The sequence below is a fragment of the Mastomys coucha genome, unplaced genomic scaffold (assembly GCF_008632895.1).
Source record: "Mastomys coucha isolate ucsf_1 unplaced genomic scaffold, UCSF_Mcou_1 pScaffold21, whole genome shotgun sequence".
Lineage (NCBI taxonomy): Eukaryota > Metazoa > Chordata > Mammalia > Rodentia > Muridae > Mastomys > Mastomys coucha.
This window is the reverse complement of record NW_022196904.1, coordinates 68,796,129-68,821,947: the sequence shown is the minus strand read 5'-3', so window position 1 is coordinate 68,821,947 and position 25,819 is coordinate 68,796,129. Positions and strand designations below refer to the sequence as shown.

General features: G+C 43.8%; 1 protein-coding gene and 1 pseudogene across 5 annotated transcripts; one reads left to right on the top strand and one right to left on the bottom strand.

Annotated features, from left to right (window-relative positions):
* The first annotated feature begins 7,104 nt into the window (after positions 1-7,104).
* Det1 (DET1 partner of COP1 E3 ubiquitin ligase) lies at positions 7,105-23,896 on the top strand. Of its 5 annotated transcripts, XM_031387045.1 has the most exons (6): positions 7,149-7,269; positions 7,557-7,766; positions 10,043-11,135; positions 13,950-14,137; positions 19,966-20,157; positions 23,263-23,896. In XM_031387045.1, the coding sequence occupies exons 3-6, from the start codon at positions 10,053-10,055 to the stop codon at positions 23,450-23,452; spliced, it is 1,653 nt and encodes a 550-aa protein (XP_031242905.1). In that variant the 5' UTR covers positions 7,149-7,269; positions 7,557-7,766; positions 10,043-10,052; the 3' UTR covers positions 23,453-23,896. The 5 variants fall into 5 exon arrangements, with proteins under 5 accessions (XP_031242902.1, XP_031242905.1, XP_031242903.1 ...); XM_031387042.1 differs by lacking the exon at positions 7,557-7,766 and having other exon boundaries at positions 7,105-7,269; XM_031387043.1 differs by lacking the exons at positions 7,149-7,269; positions 7,557-7,766 and adding an exon at positions 7,787-7,907.
* LOC116101270 overlaps positions 23,727-25,819 on the bottom strand; it is a 3,404-nt pseudogene continuing 1,311 nt past the window's right edge.

Genomic DNA, 25,819 nt, shown 5'->3' with positions numbered 1-25,819 from the left:
CCAAATTTAGCCCAAAGGAAATATCCTATTCTTTTCTGAGTCAGAATACTCCCAGTTACCTAGGCCAAGCATTGGAACATTCTCAACATCTTTCTCTCCCTCACGCTGTTTATCCAATCAAGTCCCGCTGGCTCCATCTTCACTTTATCAAAAATCTGGACCACTTCTCACTCCCATCACCCTAATCCAGGTTGCCATCATCTCTTGGACTGTTACAGGAGCCTCTGAGAGGGTCTTTGCTTTTAGCCTTTTCTCTCAGGCCCTCTCTCCCCATGGCAGCCAACATGAATCTCCTAAAACACATGTTCTTATGCCAAATCCCAACTCCAGGTATTTCCATGACCCCTTCTCTTATTTCCTTGTGAAAGCCAAGTCCCTAGAGTGACCTATAAGGTTACCTTGGCCCTGGTTGCATCTCTAGCCAGCCCCATTGTACCCTGACAGCAGTAACATCTGCTAGAATGAAATGAAACCCACTTCCTAGAAGAGGCAGGGAGCAAAGACAGTGTGGACCCCCCCTACTGCTAGACTTCCAGGAAGTGTAACGCTGTGGTTTCTCCACACTGGTCCCTGGATTAAATTGGTTAACAGCAAAACAGGCAATGCGAGGTCAGATGTTTCTAAAGACAATAATTATAGACAAAGTTTAAAGATGAGTCTAAGCTTCACATAGAAAAATGTGCAGTACTAACACATTTTAATATATAAAAATAGCTCCCATAAGCCTATAAGAAAAAGATGTGTCACTCAAAAAGCAGAGAGAAGTCAATGCAAAAATAACTCATAGGAGAAAGTGAAATGTCTTGAGTGTATCTAGGAGAGAAAAAAAAGAGCTTACCTCACCAAGAATTAGGGGCATACACATTTGAACAATAAGATGTTTTCTTTTGCTAATGCAACTGGCAAAAATAAGAAAGGTTTGTGACGTGGGACGAGGAGATGGCTCAGTAGATTAAAGTGCTTGCTTCTTAATCCTGATGATCTGAGTTGAATCCTTGGGACCCATGGAACAGGAGAGAAACCACTCCTGCAAGTTGTCCTCTCACTGTGGCACATAAACTCAGGCAGGCAGGCAGGCAGGCAGGCAGAATATACAAATATAAATGTGATACAGTTTCTAGAAAGATTTGTGATACAAAGAATGAGCAAGAACTATTTAAATGAGAGTACAAATTGGCTCGATCTTTTTGTAATTAAGACACTCAATCAAGGTTATTCTCCTTCTTGCTACAACAGTATCTCTGGGGGACAATTTTGTGGCTTTATTTAAGGATAAATAAAGTGTGCGCTGAGCCATCTATTCATTTTCTATGCTGGGCAGCCTGGTGTTGGGCTCAGTGTTGATGGCCAGCTGGGTTGTTTTTTCTGTGATGGTTTTGTTTTTCCACGATGGTTCTTGGAAGAAACGTGTATGACCTCAGCACAGTAAGATCTCATAGGCATTAGGGGTCCTTCCAGTTTTGTGGCACTGTGGACCAGTAACTTCTGGAACATGCCGAGTAGCACGTGCTTTGTTTTCTTGTTTTCCTATAATCAATGCTGGAGGTCAGGGTCTGGCCCTTGAATCTTCTTTATTCCAAGCTTCCCTTAATTTTGACATATCTGACTGACTGCGACAGATGACATTTTTGCTCCTCTTTTGTGTGATCCTGCATTTCACCAGAAGTCTGAGAGCAGCCCAGATGCTGAGTAGCACATAGCTACCACTTCCAAAGGCGGCATCGAGGGAAAGAGCTAACATTTTATTTAAATGTCTAATTTTAAATTTCATAATCTATATATTTCAGACAGGTTCTCGTGTGTCCCATATTATGTACCTGAGAAGGACCTTGAACTTCTAATCCTCCTGCAGAATTTTGTCTTCAGAATACTGGGATTAAAGGAATGCACCATCATCTTGCCCTCTTTATGTAGTACCAGGGATTGAACCTGGGGTTGTATGTGCTAGGCAAACACTCTACCAACTGAGCTACAGCACCAGGCATAATTTCCTAACTCTGGGCCTAGTAACTTTGTTAATAATGGTGTTTATAACCAAAGACACTTTCTTTTTTCTTTTTTCCTTTCCCCTCCTCCCTCTCTCTTTCTTTCATTTTTCTTTTTTCTTTTCCTTTCTTTCTTCCTTTCTTCCTTCCTTCCTTTCTTTCTTTCTTTCTTTCTTTCTTTCTTTCTTTCTTTCTTTCTTTCTTTCCTTCCCCTCTTCCTCTTCCTCTTCCTTGTCATCGTCTTCTTCTTCTTCTTCTTCTTCTTCTTCTTCTTCTTCTTCTTCTTCTTCTTCTTCTTCTTCTTCTTCTTCTTCTTCTTCTTCTTGAGGTCTTACGTGGTTCAGGTTGTCCCTCACTCTGTAATAGAAGATGCCCTCCTACCATGCTGGGTTTATGCAGTGGTGAAGAGTTATGTACATGTTAGGTAAGCTTTCTACCAGCTAAACTATCTCCCTAGTTTTATGAAAGAAACTTTAATGCTGGCAGGAGATTTTTCTCTTTTCTTTTCTTTTCATTTCCTTTTTTTTCTTTCCTTCTTTCTCTCTTTTTAGGAGAAGTTGTATGTGTGTGTCTGTGTGTGTGTGTGTGTGTGTGTGTGTGTGTGTGTGTGTTGGGGGGATGTTGGGCATGTGCTTGCCAGGCATGTATGTGAAAGTCAGATTACAGTTGTCAGGAGTCAGGATGAACTCAGGTCCTCAGGATTGTGTGTCGAGTGCCTTTACCCACTGAGCCAAAGGGAGCATTATTCCCTCAGGCACATGGGCACTGCTTATATAGAGCAGCACGCCTGAGCTAGGTCTCTATGTAGCAACACAGGACAATCTTAGAAACACATTGATATTTGAGAAAGGCTGGTTGCAAAACAGCATCCACGTCAGAATCTTTTTCATATTTAAGGACAAAAGTGAAAGAAAACTATTAAGTAGAACTGGGTGTGCTCTACCACTGAAGTGGCTAATTCATAGACCAACTTAGAGAGATAGCTGGTTCTAACTACAAAGGGAGGGGCAGGCCTGCCATGTGGAGGTGTTCTATTGTCTCCTCTGCTTCTACTTACACTTTGCAAGTGCAGTGTGGTTTTGTACTATTTGTATAGTTAAAAACTTGGGTGGGGGCTAGGTCTGGCGAGGCTCACGCCTATAATCTCAGCTCTTGGGAGGTAGTTGAGGATAAATCAAAAGTTGAAAGCCCTCTGGGATCATACTAAGTTGAGACCAACCTGAGCTACAGAAGACCCAGTCTCAAAAGAAAACAAAACTTTGCTGGCTGGGCCTATTAGCACAAAACTGCAATCCTAGGTACTCAGGAGGCTGAGCATCACAAATTCAAGACCTGCCAGGTTTACGGAGTGCATTCAAGGCCAGCCTAGACAATATAGTAAGACTCTATCTCTAAATTAAAAGTAAAAATACATTTCCCTGTATATATAATGCCCCATGTTCCATTCCCACTATCTAAAAAAAATGTGTAAGCATACTCATATTTGACTAATTTAAAACTCATATAAAAATTAAGTCTTTCATAAATACAGTGGCTCTCCCATACCCTAGCCCCACATGTACTCATTTCACAGATGCAAAATCAACTAGGAATAAGTGCTTTACTGAGGTTTCACATCTGGGAATATAGAAAAGGAGCCAACACTCACAGAGAAGTCAGAGTATTCGGCCTGGAGTGGTGAGTAGAGTCTGCAGCAGCCATGGCCTGTGAGAAGTACAGAGCTTCCCTGGGGAGACAAGCCCTCAGCATTCAAAGGCAAAGTGGCCTAAACTGATAACAACCAAATAAGAGACAACAAGCCCACTTAGGTGTCATTCATTACCTATGATCCCAACACTGGGGAGACTGAGGCAGGAGGATCATGAGGCTGGCTTTTGCTTCATAACCAGCTATATCAGGCCGAGTGCTAAGAACTTCACATCCTAATTATAACTCTATAATTAATATAACTGATTTTACTCACTGTCCTCAACCCTATGATATGTGTCCTGTAGTTTCACTAGCCTCATTGTCTAGATAGGAAGATCAAGATGCAGATAGGTTAAGGAATTCACAGGTAAGTTTAAAAGATGAAGTGAACTAGTCTCACTTCAAGCCCCACTGCTTTAAGATATCTTTTAAAGGAAATGAGTCTAAAGGTATAGCTCAGTTAGTAACGTGCCTAGCCCTCTTGAGTCCCTGGTTTTGATTCCCAGCGACACATAAATGAGGTATGGTGGTGCATGTCTGTAATCCCATCCCCAAGGAGGTAGAGAACAGGGATAAAAGAAGTTCCAGGTCATTCTCCATCACATTTTGAGCTTGAGGAATGGGCTTTTAGGGACAATATAGGTTAGAGAAGAGAAGGCCATTGGGGAAGAGAAGGCCTACTGTCCATCTCTCTGTTGTCCCTTGTAGCTAAGGGCAGTGGAGCTTGGCTCTGTATCTAGAGGGATGGACTTCCCTTCTTTATGCTCTCCCTCCCCCCCCCAGCCCCCCTCCTGTTCTTCCTCCTCCTTTTGATGGAATCTAAAACCTTCCACATGCTCCACAAGCACCTCACCCCTGAGCTACATCCCCAGGCCTATTTGTTTAGTTAATTTATCTTTACTTGCGCATCATCAATTAATTTTATAATTCATATTCACTAAATCATGAAACCAACAGAGGGATAGATAAAGAAAACATGGCATGTGTGAACTAGGAACTTTCCCCAGGCATAAAGAAGAACTGAAATATTTTGTTTGCAGGAAAATTGATGTGGAATCCCACCCACGGAGCTGGAGATACCATGTCACCATCAAATTCTTTTTGAGCTACCTGCAGATTACAAAATTCACCATCTTAAAATGGTCAGTTCAATGGTTCGAAGTTATACTCAGAAGTGTGGCTCTCACCTTTACCCAATTCTAATGCATTTTCATCAGCCCCTTACCCCTGTAAAACAAAACAAAACAAAACAAAACAAAACAACAACAACGAAAAACCCAATCCAGATTAGCAACCACTGTATATCCCTCTAAGCACTTCAAGTCTTTTATCTGATTCCTATTTCTATAGATTTGTCTATTCTGGATATTTCATATGATGGAGTCAAACAGTATGTGGCAAACCGTATCAGGCTCCCTTCACCTGGTATATGCTTTCAAGGTCTACCCATGTTGTAGCATGAATCAGTACTTCATTCTTTTTGGCTTTGTCTACAGAGTCTAATGGACAAGCTGGCCACAAACTCTCAGTTCCTTTGTATCTGTCACACACAGCTTTGACTTTAGACTTTCTAGTAAGTGTTCTTTGAAATACAACAACTGTTTTATTTTAAGGAAGTCATTGATACATGCTTCCTCTTTGCTTCCCTCTAAACCGTCAACTAACCCAAGGTTACAACAAATGATGTTTAAGGTGTCTTCCCAGGTCTTTGTCTGACATATGCATTAGGTCCATTCTGAATTACTTTTGTGGGATGTGAGGTGTGGGTGGAGTCCGCTGAAGGTTAGCCCCATCCTGTCCCTACCACAACCACATAGAAGGGAGAGTTAGCTTTCTAATCCTAAACATTTGTTGTCATTAAGGAACTCCTACCTTCAAGCCCCAGGCCCAGAACTGAAGAAGCAGACTTGAACTATTTCCAAGTTCAAAGCTTTTGCTAGTTTAATATTCTTCTATCTGACCTCTCCACAATCAAGTCAGAACACGGTACATATTATAGATGAAAAAAAAACAAAAACAAAACAACAACAACAAAAAAAACAAAAACAGACTCGGAGAAGCCGATGCATGTTGTGAAGCCACGTGGGAACCTGTCTGTCTGAGTTGGAATCTGACCTGACTGCTCCAGTATTAACATAGCCCTGCCACGTGCTTGTTTTGCTTTGCTTTGAGGCAAGGTGTCAGGTAGCCCAGGCCAACTTGCTGTGCAGCCAAGACAGGTCTCGAGCTCCTGATTCGCCTGCCTCCTTCTCTTCCTAAGTGCTGGGGCTATAGATCTGTAGCCCCAACACTACTGGTTCTCATTCTTGTGTGAACTTGTGCAAATGATGTATGTCCCCCTTTGGGTCTCAGTTTCATCATGGAGAAGGAAGAGAGTTGTGGCCGGACAACTTTAGTAATATTTCATCAAGACTTCAAGTATTTAGGGATAACAGACTTAACACTTTGGATAACCTTAAGAGGCAGGTATAATCATTTCCCAGAAAAGGGCATGGAGTCATGAAGCCAGCACCTGAGAATACCAAGCTTGGAACTATTAGGACTAAGCCTAAGTCGTCTTCTTTCCTCCGGCCTCAACTTCCCCCTCACCCTAGTAAAAGTCAACAAATATCCCTTCCTCATGCTGTTGTCTGCAGAGATATTCATTCTCTGAGTCTTTTGGGTATGGGGAGGGTTGGGGGAAAGAGCAAGCAAGGTTCAGCCTGGTCTCGAATTCTATTTTCTATGCCTCAGAAGAACTGGGGATATAGAAAGAGATGGCATGGGGGTCCAGAAGACATGGAACACCATGGATCGCTGATGGGATATTTATTGAGCTTCTATAAAATGCCAAACCTTGCTATGGGGTGGGATAGGGGCTGGAACAGAAAATAAGACAAAAATTCCTGTTCTCAGTTTACAATCTACCAAAGGGAAGAAAGACACAACAAGACATTTTGGGTTTGGTTTCCTACCAAAACATCAAAAAGAAACCATATACCCAAACATAAACACGAGAGCACGTACATACATACATACACACACACACACACACACACACACACACACACACACACACAAGCATAAAGGAGAGAAGCTACAGACTCACAGGGAAGAAATAGCTTGTAAGGAAAAAAAAACAAATTAAGTAATGTGTCAGTGAAAAAGCCAGTACATTTTATTGGATTCATTTAGTTCAAAAGCTTTTATTGTATCCCCATGTGCAACCAATAGCATAAAAAACTCAGTGACATAGTGCAGGTATAATCTATCTTCCACCAGTACGCAAGAAGCAGGTGGAAACTTAAATTCCTATTCACATTAGTTATGAATGTGCCTTAGATCATCATAAGGACCAGGGTTTAATCCAGCCTTTACGGCCTCGATCTCCCCTCCCGACACCAGGGTGCGCTGCGTCGCTCCTTAGCTGTATGGCGTCTCGCTTTTCCCGAACTTCCCCTCTCGCTGCGCAGCACTTCCGGTAGCGGGCGGAAGCAGGGGCTGGTGGCTGCCGACGCCGGGGTCCCGAGGCATGGTGGGGGCGGGGCCGGGGGAGGTGTGCACCGAGCAGGCTAGGGCGACCCTTGCCCTGGCCCCATGAGCTGGGACTCGACAGGTGAGGACTTGCCCTTTTCGGCCGGTGAGAGCTCCGCGGCGGGCTCCTCCCCGCATGATACCCGGGTCTCAGGCGCCCCGGCGCCAGGCTTTGCCCGGGGAGGCCCCGCCCTGGGCTTTTCTTTCCGGGGGCGACCCTGGGCATGTGTGTCTGCCTCTTGGCATCCTTTTCTTGTTTTGGAAGCAGTCGTCAAGAGTGAGGGGACATGTGCACTTGCTCTAACGAGGAATAAAACTTTCTTTCACACATCGAGTGACCCGGTTTAGCCAGGCTTTCTTTCGTTTCAGACTGCACCAGCACCAAAGCGTCTACCATGTGCCAGCCCCAGGGCTAGAAGAGTACATCGCGGTGACTGAAGTAGACCTGGTTACTTCCAGTAGAGAGCGTACAGTTCAACGAGGAGACTCAAACATTAAACACAACCATGCAAGCGAACGTGTAAATAAAAAGTGTGACAGAATACTAGAGAAAGAACAAGAAAAAGATGAGTCCGTTAGGTAGGGTGGTCAAAAAGACTTCCCCAAAACTTGACACTAAAATTTCAACAAGAGAAGTTAAGGCACGGACCGGAGAGAATGTATTACAGAAAATGAAAGTTCCCCTGTGGTTACCCACGTTAGCCAAGAATAAGGCTTGAGGTAGGCCCACTGTTTAAGAAGAAAGCTTGCTACGCGTTAAGCACTGTGGTGAGCATACAGAAGATAAGTGTATAATTGACCCTGAGAGATCACCATAAATATACACATTAGTAAAATACAGAGAGTTGCAAAGGAGTGGCTAGTGTGTAGGGATATATATGTCTCCCAAAGTGAAGGAAAGCCTTCAAAGACAGGATGATGAAGCTGAAATCGGAAATGGTTCTCAAAGGTGAAGAATTTAGTTTCTACAAAAGACCAGATAGTGTGGTTCTGGGTGTGATGTGTCACAGGCACTCAGCTCTTTCCCTAGGGCTCAAGTGGCTATAGGCAATATGCAAATGAGCGAATGCTGTGGTGTTCCAGGGAAAGGTTCTTTAAAAAAAACCCAACCAGGTAGTAGCCCTGACTCCCTCGGGTCTGGCTCTGCATGCCTTTTAGATCTTTATCCAGTGGCTGTAGCTTGTACAAGGATAAGCTTGAAACAAAAGGATTGCGAAACAATACCCTTACTCTCTGTTGTAAGGACTTTGTTTGTTTTGTGGTCCTGGGGAATCTAACCCAGGTTGCTTGTTATGAAAGCCTTTTCCAGAACTCTGCTACCCTCTCCCTCCCGCCTCCAAGCTTTCATTTCTCTCTCTCTACATGATTATTGATGTGCAAACCTTCTTTGTTGACCATTTGTACTTTATCTGGATTTGTGGCTATTTGTTGAGTTCTAAGAGTTCATTAAATATGTTAAGTATTAACTCCTTACCAGATACTTGGCCCAGCAAATACTTCTATTCACTCTGTAGGTTGGCCTTTCCCCTTTCTTGGGGGTAGGGGGGTAGGAGATGGGTAGGGATGTTGAGATATGGCCTAACTGTGTAGCTCTGACTGTCCTGGAATTCACTATGTAGACTAGGCTGGCCTCAAACTCCACCTGCCTGCTTTTGGTCCTGGCCTCATTGAGTACCAAATGGTGTTTGTCCATATATGTGACCCTTTGGCTAGATATCTGAGAAAAGCCATCATAATCTACTTGTCTCTGGCACTGATTTATAGACACCCAGAGGTATACTTCACTGATCTCCTAGAGGTTTCTGATCCAGGCATGTTGACAAGACTAATTGTGGCAAGTGAAGGCTTTTCTTTGAGACTCTATTCTCCATTGGCCTGTCTATATAAGGGTTAGAGGCTGAGGCTGTATATTTATTATTATTATTATTTTATTTATTTTTTACTGGTGTGTTTTAATAGGTTCTGAAATCTACGTGTGTTATTGTCCATACTCTTTGAGATTTCATACTGCTTTTAGCGTGAAATTTTATATTTTCTAAAAAATGCCATTGGGATTTTGATAGAGATTGCTTGATTTTTCAGATTGCTTTGACATAACAGCCCAGTAAATGTATATGTGCATGTTCAATATTAACTTCTTAAAAAGCAAAAACAAGGCCGGGCAGTGGTGGCGCATGCCTTTAATCCCAGCACTTGGGAGGCAGAGGCAGGCAGATTTCTGAGTTGGAGGCCAGCCTGGTCTACAGAGTGAGCTCTAGGTCAGCCGGGGATACACAGAGAAACCCTGTCTCAAAACAAACAAACAAAAAATATTGGGGAAAGTAGCAAAGTTGACTCTTTGCCTAGCATGTGCAAGGCCCCAGCTTCAATTTCTAGCACCCTATAAATCAAATGTGGGTGTATAAGTCTGTAATCCCAACACTGGAGAGTTGGGGCAGGAGGATCAAAGCCTGCTTGAGCTCCTGTCTCAAGAGTAAAGACAAGGTTTCAACCTGCCTTCTAGCCTGACCTTGAACTTGAAGTGATATTCCCTCCGGCCTCCTGAGTGGTGCTGGTGGGGTTTTTTACTGTGTTCCCCTATACCCTGGGAATGGGTTTCTTGTGCTGTTTACATTTGATGTACTCGCTGGCTTATTCTTTGAAAATTCCTATAAGTTTATACTTGTGAGGTATTCTTTTATGTCTTGTATCCTTCCTTTCAAACCTTAAAACGCAAAATGTCTAGATCACTGTGCAACTGTAATTTCAGAGAAATCTGGGTCACTGTTATCCTGGAAGATCTCAGGTTCATTTAGAGATATTAGTATGTTTTGTTCCGTTTTCTTGAGTTCTACTTTTTTTTTCTTTTTATGCAGAGATGTTATAATGGATCATCATGTTTCCACAATTAAACCTCGAAGAATCCAAAATCAAAATGTCATTCACCGCTTAGAGCGCCGGCGCATCAGTTCAGGCAAGGCAGGGACCCACTGGCATCAGGTCCGAGTGTTCCACCAGAATGTCTTCCCCAATTTCACAGTTGTCAACGTTGAAAAGCCTCCTTGTTTCTTGCGTAAATTCTCCCCTGATGGGCGCTACTTTATTGCTTTTTCATCTGACCAGACGTCTCTTGAAATCTATGAGTACCAGGGCTGTCAGGCAGCAGAGGACCTCTTGCAGGGATATGAAGGGGAGATCTTGTCCAATGGCAATGACCAGAGGTCCGTCAGCATCCGAGGCCGGCTCTTTGAGCGTTTCTTTGTTCTGCTGCACATTACCAATGTAGCGGCCAATGGCGAGCACTTGAACCGGGAGTGTAGTCTCTTCACAGATGACTGCCGCTGTGTCATCGTGGGCTCTGCTGCCTACCTCCCAGATGAACCTCACCCTCCTTTCTATGAGGTGTATCGGAACAGCGAGTCTGTGACCCCCAACCCACGGTCCCCTCTTGAGGACTATTCCCTCCACATCATTGACCTTCACACTGGCCGTTTGTGTGACACACGCACATTCAAGTGTGACAAAGTGGTCTTGTCACACAATCAAGGGCTATACTTGTACAAAAACATCCTGGCCATACTGTCTGTGCAGCAGCAGACTATTCATGTCTTCCAGGTGACTCCTGAAGGCACGTTTATTGATGTTCGGACCATTGGCCGCTTCTGCTATGAGGATGACCTGCTCACCGTGTCTGCCATTTTCCCTGAGGTGCAGCGGGACAGCCAGACAGGCATGGCCAATCCTTTCAGGGACCCCTTCATCAACTCCCTGAAGCACCGGTTGCTGGTTTATCTCTGGCGCAGGGCAGAGCAGGATGGTAGTGCCATGGCAAAGAGGCGCTTTTTCCAGTACTTTGACCAGCTGCGGCAGCTGCGCATGTGGAAGATGCAGCTCCTGGATGAGAACCATCTATTCATCAAATACACCAGCGAGGACGTAGTGACGCTGCGGGTCACAGACCCATCTCAGGTACGGGTGAGGTCTCCTACCTGTGCCCCGTGTGCATCAGGAACACACACCTTAATGTGATGTCGAGTTTTACTATGCTTAGGTTCAGATTTAAAATCGATTCCTTTTTGTCCGGTATCACATATTGAAATTGGCAAATGAAGGGTCAGTGCCAAGCCACTGCCATGTGGTCAGCCAAATCTTCCAAGTTATTCCTCAGGACCTTCTCAGTACCTGTCACCTAGGAGCTCAAATGCTGTAAGGTCAGGGTTTGAACCACACATATATATAATCCCACCTAAACTTTATAAGACTAATTATTGAGAATGAGAACTCCGTGCAAAAATGGAAGTCCTTAGGGCTCAGTGGTGGAAAGCATATTCAGGATGAGGCCCAGAGTACCCAGCACTGAAAACAAAAATCTACAGATCTGCCACAGCAGCCAGGTATGACAGCGGGCGTACTTCCATAATGCCGGCAGTCCCAGCAGGGGGACTGTGGAGACAGAGAGCTTGGTGCTGAGTTCCAGACCTGTCTGCATTATGAGACCACTTAAAAAGTTAAGTGGTGATGAGAGGGACAGACAGACAGACAGACCGACCTACCTGAGCTGAGTTCAGATACCTTCTGGAAATCCAGGGAGCCCTAGATATTTGCCTTTGAAAAGCTCTCCACTTCAGTGTGGTCTAAGTAAGAGGCCTGCCTCTCTGTACCTTTGTCTCCCTTGCCCCAAGCCAGTCCTCCTGTTTTGGAAACAGAACAGTGAGTCAGATAGTAAACTAGGAAGTCAGCTGACTCTCTGCCTTTAAGGGATACTATACATTGTTAGGGGTTGACTCAGTGGTTAAAGCATTTGCCTTGCAAGCATGGGGGGAGTTTGGATTCCCAGAACCATTGTAAATGCCAGATGAGTGTGGCGGCCTGCTTGTAATTCCAGAGCTCAGAAGATGGAGACAATTCCAAGAGCAAGTTTGCTTATCCGCAAGCTCTGGGTTCAGGTGAAAGACACTTACCTTCATCTCTTAATGACTAAGACAGACAGTGCTTGAAGAAGACTAGTAACATCAATCAACCTTGGGCCTTTAAAATATCTTCCAACAGTGACCCCTCTAAAACAACAAAAAAAATATGAGAGCTTGTATATTCTAAAAAGGGGAAATTGATCTGATTCGAGATTATTTTTAAAATTCCCTTTCTCCCTTGTTAATGATGGGCGGTCACTGAGCCGCCACAGGTGAACATCTAGTTCATCTTATGCGTCATAGAAGATAGGTGGTAGAGTCCTTGACTTCTTTCCCCTCCTGTCCTTAATTTCTCAGTCTGTTGTGGAGGGAACGCTGGTAAATGTGTAATTTTATATTCACATAATTATGAAAGATCCTGTTAAAACCCTGATATGATCAAAGTGGTGTCCTGGTCTATAGACGGGACATGAGTCACTCTTTTATTTAGGTTTCAGCTATAATTACCTTTCTATTTTGGAAGGAGTAAGTTGTCTGTTATCACTGCACTGAGATTATCCTCTTTTCTTTTGCTAAAAGGTGACCTATTTTTTCCTGGTAGTTACAGTCAGTTATAACTAGACATACTGCTGGGGCTGTGCCCCAGCTCGGAGTTTGAAACTCGAAACCTAGTCTCTGCGCCCCAGTTGTCCTCTCCTCTCCCCTTCCAGTTTAATTTGATAAGTTCCAATAAAGTTAATGAGTAAAAACTGCATCCATAGACAAAGCCTTGCTAATATTATGGGTATTATTCTCAGCTTGTCTCCAGCCTCTTTAATTTGCAGCCAAATTTAATTTCCAGGTGACTGCAAAGTCATGTAAGAGGAGCTCTGGGAAGGACTAATTACTATGAGACAGGTGGGCCACATGGCTGTAGAGATGGGTAACAGAGATTAAAACTCAATCAGAGGAAGGGGAAATGTGAATCCGTGTGTCCTGGACATCTTAGACTCCTGCTAGAAGCCTGCAGATTTAGTTCACACTGTAGCGTTCACTGTGACAAAAAACTCAAGGTACCCGGAGCTTCCTGTTAGGCAAGGCAGAACACTCAAGGTGTCAAGGAAAGGCCCAGGCATCCAGGGCTCCATTCAGGAAAAGTGGTGACTGCCACCTATGGCATTTGAATGCTTTTCAGGTCTCCCTACCCCCATCCTAATTGGCAGAAATCTCAGATGTTTCTTACAAAAGCTCTTGGCTGAAAGAACATTTGTGGAGAAAGAAATGGAAAATGCCTGTCTGATTTTTCATTTGTTCATCTGCAGTATCCTGCGTGGATACAACTTGCCCAGGCAGTTTTAGCACACAATGTACTTAAGGCGTCTCTCTGCATGCTAGAAATATTAAGAGGGAAAAATAAATGCCCCTAAATTGAACTTTCAACTGTACACATAGAAGAGAAAATCATTTACCAACAGGCAGCCCTGGGCTGCAAATCACTTTCCCAGCAGGAAAGAAAATTAAATCTGGCATTTTTAAAACTTTTTTTTAAAAAAAAAAATCTTAGGGTAGATTGGGGAACAAGTAGCGAATAAACACTTGGAAGGAAAAATATTGAATTTGCACAGTTTGAAATGGAAGATTGAAAGCCTTTTTATGTATACATGCTGGCCAGCTCAGTAATCCCAGCAGTGCAGCAGCACAGGGAACCTGGTGGCATCAAGGTTCTCAACGATGGAGCCAATGCTGCTTCCTCCATTCCCAGAGCTGTGGAGCCGTGCTTCCTAGCGAGTGCCAAGGCGGAGGTCCCCGAGTGGGTGGTTGGGTGGTTTGTATTTCAGGTGAAGTGGAAAGTTGCCTAGGCATGGCCATCCCATGGTTGCCTCTCTTTCTGCAGGCCTCCTTCTTTGTGGTATACAACATGGTGACAACAGAAGTGATTGCCGTGTTTGAGAACACGTCGGATGAGCTTCTAGAACTCTTTGAGAACTTCTGTGATCTCTTTCGCAATGCCACCCTGCACAGTGAAGTCCAGTTCCCTTGCTCAGCTTCTAGCAACAACTTTGCAAGGCAGATCCAGCGCCGGTAAGCTGTTCCGCCAGACTTCACAGGCCTAACTTTAAAATGGTTGGTGTTAGGCTAGTAGCCATTTGCTTCATTTGCTTTGTATTGTGTTTGCCCACCTGGCCTTGGTGGAACCAACTCCTTTGTCATCCTGACATATTCCCATCTCTGAGAACCTGTGTAATTGTTGGTGCATCTTCTGGGTTCTTCTTAGACCACATGTGAGCTGCAGAAAGACAGAGACTATGTCTGTTTATTGCTATATTCTCTTGGTGCGCTGTCAAGTCCTTAAATATTTAAGGAATAAGTGGAGATCATTTTAGAACTTCTGGTTAATATGGCATGTTGAACACATCCACCTATCTCTGCTCCATTGGAAAACCCCTCTAACAGTAAAGCGAGGGATAGAGGGGTGACCCTTAAGAACAGAACAGAAGACAAACCAGAACTATAGATACAGATTTGAAAGCAGAAAGTCCGTGGTATCTAAGAACCTTCCTTAGTCTCTTAGTGTGAAAGGACTAGTTCCTTTGGGCATAAAGCCCCTGGTAAATCTGGTGTCGTTAGGCAAGGCCACCTCAGCTTTCATACCTAAATTGCTCTAACCTTAATGAGGTATGGAAAATGTCTGATTTTGGTCCCCAGATAGGCCAGACCACATTGAGCAGATGAATCAGAGCAAGCATTACTGCTTCTGGGACAGATGAGCAAACAGGTACACTTCCTGCAGTGGCTCCATGCCTGGACACAGGGACAGTTGTGGTTAGACAGATTCTGACCCTCACTTACCTCTGCCTTCTGTCTGACACACCTGTCTTCCACCTTAGGAGCATCGCTCTCTTCTTTTCAATTTGAAAGCAGGGTCTTGTACCCATCATGCTTCCCCTTCCCAGTCTTCCTAGTGGAGGGAGTGGAAGTGTGGAACACTTGAACCTAAGAGTCTTCTTTCAAAATTAACTTTTAAATTAACCATTTCATTTGCAAATTACAGAAGGTAGGTGTCCTAGTTTGCTTTCTGTTGCTTTGATAAACACCATGACCAACAGCAGCCTGGGGGAAATGGGTTTATTCTAGCTTCTACTTCTATGTCTCAGTCTACTGCTGAGGAAAGTCAGGGCAGGCATTCCAGGTAGGAACCTGGAGGCAGGAACTTGACAGAAACCAGAGAGGAATGCTGGCTGCGTATTGTCTTGTTCTTGGCTCATTCCTAGCTAGCTTTTTGATACAGTCCAGGATCATCTGCCCACAGTGGGTTGGGCACTCCTTCATCTATCATCTGCTAAGACAGTTCTCCACAGACATGGCCGCAGGTGATTCTTCAGTTGTGGTTCCCTCTTCCAAACTAGCTAGTATAGTGGGTACCCTCAGTCAAATCATCAAAGAGGCACGCTCCACGTGGTCAGCAATTCTGATTTCTTTTCACTGTTGGGTCCACACCAAGGCTAGTATGCTATTAGCTGAGAGGAGCTGCAAGCTCATTTCATGCCACTTAAGACTGAAGAATTATAAGTGTCCTGTTCTTCTTACCTACTGCCACTATCTTGAGTAGGTTTTATAAGCTACACAATCAGTTTACTTTATTGAAAATATAATATACATGTAAATTGAAATTATGTTTTATTCTTGTGAATACATGGCTCTTAATGCAAAATTGTGTGGTAAATGTCCTCTAGTAATCTTTATGTAAAAACACAAAAGAGCAAATAAACATTGTAGCTTATGGGTTAGCATAAAGCGTGCAAACAAACAAAATGGACTCCTAAGACCTGAATCATTTAAGGAATGCCTTTATCCTAAAAGAGATCCCCTCTGCTCCCTCCTCCCCAAAAAAGAGTAGGAAAGGAAGAGGCAGAATTGTACTCACTAAGACAACTGGAGATGTAAGCAAGGGTAGGCCTAGAGTAGCCAGGCTCAAGGAGACCTGAAATGTAGATTTAGCTGAAGAACTTTCCAAAGGGAAAGAGGGAGTGAGGGCATAGAGAGATGGGAAAGAAAGAGTTAAAGAAAAATTGAGAGCATTTGCCCTAGAGTTCCATACCCGCTGTTCCTAAGAAAGAGAAATTGAGGACCAAAGAGGTAGAAACAATGTGAGTACTTCCTAAGCTGGACGGATAGAATTTTCTAGATTGGTGGGATCATCCATGACTATTGGAACCAACTGTTAAACATTGAGGTAATTTTGCAAGCTGATTTTTTTAAAATTTATTTTATATATATGAGTATACACTATAACTATACAGATGGTTATGAGCCTTCATCTGGTTGTTGAGAATTGAATTTAGGACCTCTGCTTGCTCCAGACTAAAGATTTATTTATTATTATAAATAAGTACACTGTAACTGTCTTCGGATGCACCAGAAGAGGGTGTCAGATCTCATTACAGATGGTTGTGAGCCACCATGAGTTTGCTGGCATTTGAACTCAGGACCTCGGAAGAGCAGTCAGTGCTCTTACCCGCTGAGCCATCTCACCAGTCCTGCAAGCTGATTGTTAAACATAGCCATTACTAAGCTTTAATTACTCCCTTTGACATTATCCATGCTTTTGAGGTTATGTTATCTGGGTGGTGGATGGTACATAGTGCAGTGCTATGGCTCATCTCCAGCTGTGTTTGATATTATGTTGGTGCCATGAAATTGGCCACAGCAGGAAGCTTGACACCACAGAAATTGGCAAATGCTACAAATTATGTCCCTCCCCTTGCCAAGAAAAATCACCCACTTTACCAGCATTCTGGTACTTAGCATAGTCAGTGAGAAAAAGCCCACATGGAGACATGCTATACAATTTTGAAACAAACATTGGAGATAAAGGTAAATTATAAAAACTTGGAGCAAGAACTTACATTTCACATGCAAAAATGTTACTAGAATGCTGTTAGATTGGTCATTGACAGTGCTAAGTGCTTAAAGATGTTAAAATATTGCCTTCAAAATTTTGTGAAAAGGATGATTTCAAGGGTTTGGGAATGCAGTTCAGTCCATGTAGTACTTGTCTGGTAGTCCACAGGGCTCAAGTTCAATCCTGCTTCTACTGGTAGAGCCCCTCCCCCTCTCTCTCTTCCTCTCTCTCTCTCCCTCTCTTTCTCTCTCTCTCTTCCTCTCTTTCTCTTTCTCTCTCTCTTTTCCTCTCTTCCTCTCTCTCTCTTCCTCTCTCTTCCTCTCTTCCTCTCTCTCTCTCTCCCTCTTCCTCCCTCTTCCTCTCTCTCCCTCTTCCTCCCTCTTCCTCTCTCTCTCCCCCTCTTCCTCCCTCTTCCTCTCTCTCCCCCTCTTCCTCCCTCTTCCTCCCTCTTCCTCCCTCTCTCTCTCTCTCTCTCTCTCTCTCTCTCTCTCTCTCTCTCTCTCCTCTCTCTCTCTGCTGGCCTTGAATGTACAGTTCTTCTGCCTTAGGTTCCTGAATGCTAGAATTACAGATTACTGTTCCTGGTGAAAAGGATGGTTTCTCATTTAGAAAACTATATTTAAATAGAATAGAGCAAAGGTATTTTCACGTCTGTGCGACTAGACGATAAAATCACCTTCTGTGTATCTTTCTGAGAAAGCCTTTGGAAAATACATATCATCAGTAAACCACAAAGGAATGGGTTTTGGGTACCAGGGGAGTCAGAGTTCTGAAGGTGCTGATGGGAAGCTACAGAATCACAGGTCACAGGTCAGACTTGAAGGATGTGGTAAAGTGAAGGATCCAGGAAGGAAGTGTTACTGGAAAAGCCAGAGCTGGGGCAGTATCTAGTGAGTCTGAGTGTATCACCACTGCTGTTCTGGTAGGGGTATCAATAGTATGTAAGTGGAGGTATTGAAGGAGACCAGGAGCTACCCATGGTTAAACAGGAAGACGAATGATATCAGCAGAAACAAGAACAAGCCCCAAAGCCTCTGAGGCCTTTGAAGGACAGTAATGAGGTCAGATGGCTGGAATGGAGTGAGCAAGGAGCAGTAGTTGGAGATAGAGCCAGAGACACAAATGATTGGTTGTTCTACAACTTCAGGTGGCTCAGAGTAGTGGCGGATGATGCTGGCTTTATCTTTCTCTCCCCCTCTCTGCCTCTGTCCACTGAGGACTGACCCTAGGGCCTCTGGTACCTTTGGCCTTTGGTATGCATGCTGCTGAGCTGTATCCATGGCCATCTTTTTACACTTTAATTTTAAGAAGGTCTCACCAAGTTGCCCAGCTAGTCTAGTCTTCTTGAATTTTCAGTTCTGAAAATTGTGTGTCCAAATAGTTGGGATTACAGACCCATGTCACTAAACCAGATTGTTTTCCTTAATTTAAACCAAGAAGTAATGACATGTTTGTGTGTTGATGGGACCGATCCTGGAGAGAATCCTGCCCAGTATGTGAGAGGGCATGAGATCTGCCACCCAAATAGAGAGATTGGAGTGCTGTACAGAGACAGATGCGCTGTGGAGACCTTAAAAGGTCCTCTGCGCTTTCCTGTGTTTGTCAGTGACAAACTAGTGGGAGATGAGGTAGCCATGGAAGAGAGTGGGAGGCAGGTTGGACTGTGGAAGTTCAGATGAGTATCCTCCCACATTGAGAGCGAGCCTATATGGCTTTGTGGCCATAAGGTTGGAGTGAGCATTACTTTTACTTTTCTCTAGCCACAGAAAATGGAGCAGATACAGATATAGGATCAGGAGAGCTACACTCCACTAGAGTCCTGCTGTAAAGCAGAGTTCAGGGTTGTTGAGCATGCAAGTGGTGGAGCTATTTCATGGTTGACTCTGACTTCTAAGGTGCCTAAAGAAGAAAGCAGACTTAATGGGTGTGTGAGATGGAAGAAAAATGTCGGAGAGATAGGAGAGGGTGGCTGGTCACCTGGAGTGCAGTGCTTGCAGGGTGAGGTGAAGCTATTGGAATGCAGGGCAGTCAGGTGAGGTGAAGCTATTGGAATGAGGGGAAAGTCAGGCTATGCTGTGCTGTTAGAAGAATCTTTACCAAGAATTTTGGAGTCACCTAGAGTTAAGAGATGTTAGTTGGACAGAATGGCACAGCCAAGAAAGAGGTAAGAGTTGCAGATTCCAGAGAGATGGCTTCTTTATATATCAGGCAGTGTGGCACTGGGAGAATGGAGATTAGGTGGGTATTGTTGAAGAATAGGAACCACTTCAATGTACAGTTCCTGTAGGTTGTCCTAGAGGCTTGGTGGTCACCACACAGCCATGAGCTAGCTCCTATCATGTTACCATTAGTGGTGTCACCTATGAGTAGCCTGAGGAGTTCCCTTATCCTTTGGGGACCTTTACTGCAGATCCATGGCATGGCTACAGAAAAGAGTCTCAGGATGTTGTTGAAAGCATTTTGAACAGATTTAAGAACAAAGGTTAGTAGACACTCTGGAAAAGGTAAGATATACCAGTGTGGATCTGGGGCTCTCAAATGATAAGTTGTGGTTAAATATGTCTAAAGTAGCTATATAAACTGGTTTGGGGACCTTCTGGTTGTATCTAAAAGGGTTGCTAAGGAACCTTTTATTTTCTGGCAAATGAGCCTTAGGGTGGTTCCAGAGATGTATTGAGTAGTAGTATAGCTGAGAAAACTCCTAGTTCATGAGAGGTGTAGGGAAAGTTAGGATTTTAATTGTTTTTAAAATAAAATTACTCTATGTATATAGTGTGTATGCGAGTGGGCATGCACGTGCCATGGCACATGTAGGATGTCGGAGGACCACTTTTGGGAGCTGGTTATTTCCTTCCACTGTGGGACCTGGTGACTGAACTTAGACCAGGTTTTCGGGCTTGTTGGCAAGCACTTTCACCTGGGGAGCTCTTTGGATTTTAGACGTGTATGTAAGTTTTAAACTGAGCCAGCTGCTGAGAAAGCCTTCCTTACTGGTGCTTTGTTTTAGGTTCAAAGACACAATTATAAATGCCAAGTATGGAGGGCACACGGAGGCTGTGCGCCGACTGCTAGGCCAGCTCCCCATCAGTGCCCAGTCTTACAGTGGGAGCCCATACCTGGATTTGTCTCTCTTCAGCTACGATGACAAGTGGGTGTCAGTCATGGAGCGACCCAAGACTTGTGGAGATCACCCGATCAGGTACTTCATCACCATCACAGCTACAAACTGCTTGAAGTGAGAGGCACCATGATCCCTCTCTCTCCTCTGCTACGGCTTGGGCCAGTGACTGGGGCTTTCTCTCTCTCTCTTCTTCTACAGCCTGGGTCAGTGACCGACTCTCTCCTATGCTTCTGCTGGATGGAAAGAGCAGGCTGTCTGTGTTGTGTGGTGAGAGCTTGGATCACTTAGGTATTATTCTAGCCCTATAAATGAAACTTTTATTCAGATAAATCCTATCTGCTTTAAAAAGTGTCCAAGGAAGCCTGGCATGGTAGTACACACCTTTAACCCAGCACTTGGGAGGCAGAGACAGATAGATCTCTGTCTCTCTCTCGAGTTTGAAACCAGCCTGTTCCAGGACAACCAGGGCTACACCAAGAGACCCTGTATTGAAAACAGCGAACAAACAAAACAGAAAAAGCATCCAAGAAAAGAAGCTGTAATTTACATTTTTAATATCCTAATGGCATTCTATTACAGATTTTTGTATCTAGTATATCTTATTCAAGTTATTTTATCCATGTTACTTAGTAGAAAAAGTAGATGATTTTTTACTGCTGGAATCTTTTTTTTATTTTTAATTTTTAAAATTATTTATTTATTTTATGTATATGAGCACACTGTCGATGTCTTCAGACACCATAGAAGAGGGCAGCAGATCTCATTACAGATGGTTGTGAGCCACCATGTGGTTGCTGGGAAATTGAACTCAGGACCTCTGGAAGATCAATCAATGCTCTTAACCACTGAGCTATCTCTCTAGCACCTTTTTATTTGTTTAAAATTATCTTATAAGTATGAATGTTTTGTTTGCTGTGTGTATGTACACTCTATGTGTACCTGGTGCCCACAGAGGTCAGAAGAGAGTGCCAGATCTCCTGACTTGGAGTTATGGTTGGCTGTGAGCCACTATGCTGGGCGTTATAGGTGGTTGTAGGCTACCATGTGGGTGCTGGGAATTGAACCTAGGCTCTCTGCTAAAGCAACAACTACCCTTAACCACTGAACCATCTATCTTTTCACTCCTGCTGGGTTCTTAAGGCATGTTCAAGGCCAGCCTGGGATATGAGACCCTACCTCAGAACAAACAAATATTTGTTAATGTCACCATCTAATTAGTATTCTCTGTGTTGCTTGAGAATATTATTTGCACAGTTCCTTTGACTCATGTGCTAAGCAAGGCTTATATACATGTGGCTGCTAGCCTTAAACCTTAGGTTTACTTTCATCTTTTATTTATTTATTTATTTATTTATTTATTTATTTATTTGCAATGAAATCTTTGTTCATCACCAACACATTCATCCCATAGTCCTTCTCACACCTGGGCTCTGTCCATTGCAAGCTGGGAGTAGTGCATACTGTATTCCTCATTCCTCCTGCTCTCCTATAAATTGGTAGTTAGATTTAGAGGCACAGACACTCACTTTAAATTATAAATCCATGTGTGTTGGGAACTATGTGGGTAAGTTAATGTGCTTTTTATGCATAAAAGCATATAATGGGCCTCATTTGATACAGCCAAACAGATACATTTTTGTTCTTGCTGACAAAATTTCCTGCTTTTCTGATTTGAAAAGATGAGCCCAAGTAACAGGCTTGCAATGCCATAGCTATGACGGAAGAGACTTCTCTAGTAATTCCTTTGTGTTGTTCCTTAAAATGAGAACTGGAAGGACATTGAAGACATCTGAGGAGGCGGTGCTGCAGGCAGCATAGCTGTCTGTGTCATGGCTGTCTGGTTTTGCCAACAAGTGTGTTTGTGCACGTTTTCATCTGGAGCATTAATCACAGGAGGCACCATAGTTTGTTGACTGCTTTAACTGTAGGAGTGTCTTCCATTGGGTTACACAGTCTTCATACTGGCACTGTGCCATCAAGTAGATGAACCCTCATTTATCCAGCCTCCTGCCCGTCTCCTTTATGCATTTTTATATTACAGCAGCTCTGATAGTGTCAATCACTTAAATGAAGTTCTGAGGGTATGAATTCTTGGGGATGGGATTATTTTATCAAAAAGTATGAACATTACTGGGCTCGGGTATGTGCAAGACTCTGGATTTGAGCCTCAGCTCTGCAAAATAATAATAGTAATGAAAAGTATGAGTATCTTTTATATTTGTTTCTCTACTTTCCAGAAAGGGTAATCAGAACCTTTCAGTTCTTATCTTCCAGCCTGTTCATCATCTCTAGTTTCCCAAAGCACCAGTCATTCAGAAACATCTTTTGCTTCATTGTATCAGATGGAGAATCCCAACCTCATCCCCTCACCATAGTGCCCTGCTGCTGAGCTGCATCCTAGCATGCCATGTTATTTCTGTATGTGAAAAATGACATCCTTCAGAAAGAATGCATTTCAGTTTTTAGTATTTTATTTATTGAGGCTCACTCATGGAGCCCAGCCAAGCCTCAGACTTGCTTGTAGCCAAGGCTGGCCTTGAGCTCCTGATCCTCCTTTCTCTGCCTCCAGAGTGCCAGGATTACAGCATGTGCACTATACCCGATGTGAGAATTTATTCTAAAAGCTGAGACTCTTCAAGGTCAGCCCAGAATGGCACTATTGTGCAGTCGCTGCTAGCCACTGCTGGCTGTTGTACACTTACTGTGAGATGAAGCCAAGCTGAGATGTGTGTAGGTGTGCAGGTCAGGTTTCAAAGAGTAGTGAAAGAAAAGATGTGCGGTGGCTGGTTACCTTGAATATATTAAATTAAGCATATTATCAGATAAATTCTACTTTTTGTTTTACTTTTTAAAATGTGGCTCTTCAGAGATTTAAAGATGTACATGAAGTTATATATGCTGTTAGCATTTCATTTCTAATGCCAGCTTAGATATCTTTAGGCAGGAGCTTTTGGAAGTGGGAGATTGTAATATGGAGTCTGATTCAGGGCCATTGTGAGAACTGACCAGTGACTAAGGTCAGTAGTTCACTTTACAGTCGAGATAAGTGGCCTGGAGGTTCTCTAAGCTAGGCTTGCTGCAACTTGCTGTTTCATTTATCCAGTGAACTTTCCTGTCTGCATCCTCAGCTGTCCAGATTTCAAGGTGGCAGTAATAGCAACACCGTGTCCCTTTTCTATTTAGGTTCTATGCCCGAGACTCTGGCTTGCTGAAGTTTGAGATCCAGGCGGGCTTGCTGGGCCGCCCCATCAACCACACAGTGCGACGCCTCGTGGCCTTCACCTTTCACCCCTTTGAGCCATTTGCCATTTCTGTGCAGAGGACTAATGCAGAGTATGTTGTCAACTTCCACATGCGACACTGCTGCACCTAGTCACCTCATTACAATCATGCTGTCCAGGACTCTTCCCCTGCTTTGCTCAGTGGACAATAAAGCAAAAGCTGCTAGCTGCCTGCTTTCGTCGGTTTTCCAGAATGGTGTACTTCACCTACAACAGAGCCTGAGAGAGAGGATGGGGTGCAACCTGGTGGGACTGTTTTCCTCTTACCAAGATGATCATTTTTAAAGTTGTCATGCTTTTCCCTTTGAGAACACCTAGCATTAAATCCATTCTATTTTGTTTACTTAGCATTTTATGTCTGTGGAGCTAGAAGCATTTACACCTTTCCCCCTTGATGTCACTCTTCGGCATTATGGTGTGAAGCCTGCAGCAGGTAAATCATGTTTACTCTTGAGAATTATGTACTCTTTTTCCATTCCCTCAACAAGCAGGGCTATCTTTTTAAGAGAAAATAAAGCCTTGGTATTTTCTTAGGACACTGTCTCTTGCTTGATGTTTCCCTCACACCCGTGCTTTTTCCATACTTGGTAGAGAGGGACTGAGAGAGAACCGACAGGCCCTGGATGCAGCAGCTGCTCCTGCGTGCTAAGTGGCTAGTGCCCTTGTCAAAGGCAGTCATTTGTCTCCTTCCCCAGGGCTTTCTGCTGGTAATTGTTAGCACCAGAGAGGTGGGAGTAATCACACAGCCTCATGTGGAAGCATGCTCACATCTGCTGCCCATGTCACGCTGCTGGGAGAGCATGCAGCCCTGTGAGTCTTGGCAGAAACAAACACCGTGTAGCACGTACTGTCCTTTGAGTAGCAGAAGCTGGAAGGCTCCAGGTGTCCCTAAATAGATCAAACTGGTTTCCCCTGGGTGGCTGAGCTCTCCTAGCTCTCCTGTAGACCCCTGCTGCCACCAGACTTCACCCTTCTGTCACATTGTCCACCAGCCTCCTCCAGAGGGCTTGTAAGCCTGTTTATATCTCATTTGCATAATGTTTCCCCAGTCATAATGTAGTCAGCTTGTTTAGAAACATCTGTCTCAGAAGGTACCTCTGAAATGTTTTGTACCAAAGCAATCTGAAAGGAGCCACGGATACAAGCAGCTGGGTCCCATACTCCTTGTGTTAGCCAGCCTTCTGGGAAATCTAAGAAATATGATAGGAGATGCGGAGCCCCACCCAAACCAGTTCCATTAACCTAAATTTTGTTTGGTTGGGGTTTTTTTGTTTGTTTTATTTTAATTTTTATTTTTGCAATGCTGGGAATCAAACCTAAGATCTTGCCCATATTTGGCAAGTGCTTTATCAACTGAGCTATATCCACAGTGTGAGTAGCTAATTTTATTCTCTGCCTTCAGTACAAGGTCTGAGCACCTAATATGAATCAGGTAGGTAGTGTACTAAGACCAAGGAGAGCTAGGGAGATGTGGCTGTTAATTCAGCAGAGAAAGAGTCCCAACAGAGCTTCTCTGAGGACAGTGAGGGAACGTGGGGAAGCAAGAGGAGTAGTGCTGGGGAAGAGCTTCGGAAATCACAGCACTGACTGTGTTATGTGACCCAGGATGGTGCCACCCACCTTTACCAGGAGTCTTCCTGCTTCCACTAACCCTGCCTAGAAACTGTCACCAATACTCCCAGAGCGTTGTCTCTTAAATGATTACAGTTCCTGTCAATGCCAGGATGGGGCCACCACACTCCTGTATTACTTTTCTTGTCACTGTGACCAAAGAACCTGACTGAGGTCCAGAAGAGTTTGTTTTATTTAGTTCACAGTTACCTGGTGGAGAAGAGGCAACGCTGTTCACGGGGCTGGAGACACTTTATTTCGAGCCTAGTTGGCTCGGTGTAATATGGACACTATCTCACCAATCAATGCCCTTGACTTTTTTTATGCTGTTCCGCTTCCTTCGTGATATAGTAGAACAACTTCAACACCTTGTCTGTGTTTGAATGGCTGAAAACCATGTGAGCTCTTGAGTTCATGATCACAGCCCTGAAGTGAATGCTCAGCACTGCAGAGTTAGCCTCATACATTCTCCTTGTCTTGTTTTCTATCCCTGGAGGTTGCATAGTTTTCACCTTCTCTTGCCCCTGGCTTTAGAATTCTTTCTATATTTTTCAGCTGGCCACCTTGCCCCTCCATGTCAAGATAGAAACCATCAGATGGGAATTTCCCTCCCTTTCCTTTACCATGTCAACCAGGAGACATGTCTGTGTTATTCCTTGCAGGTACCTGATACAGCTAGTAACATCCACAGTTCAGGGCAGAGAGAACAAATGCATGTATGCTTACTGTTCAGCTTGTTTTCTCTATTCTTTTTTTCTTTCTTTTTTTTAAGGGTTTCTGTGTGTAACCCTAGCTGTCCTGGAACTCACTCTGTAGACCAGGCTGGCCTCGAACTCAGAAATCTGCCT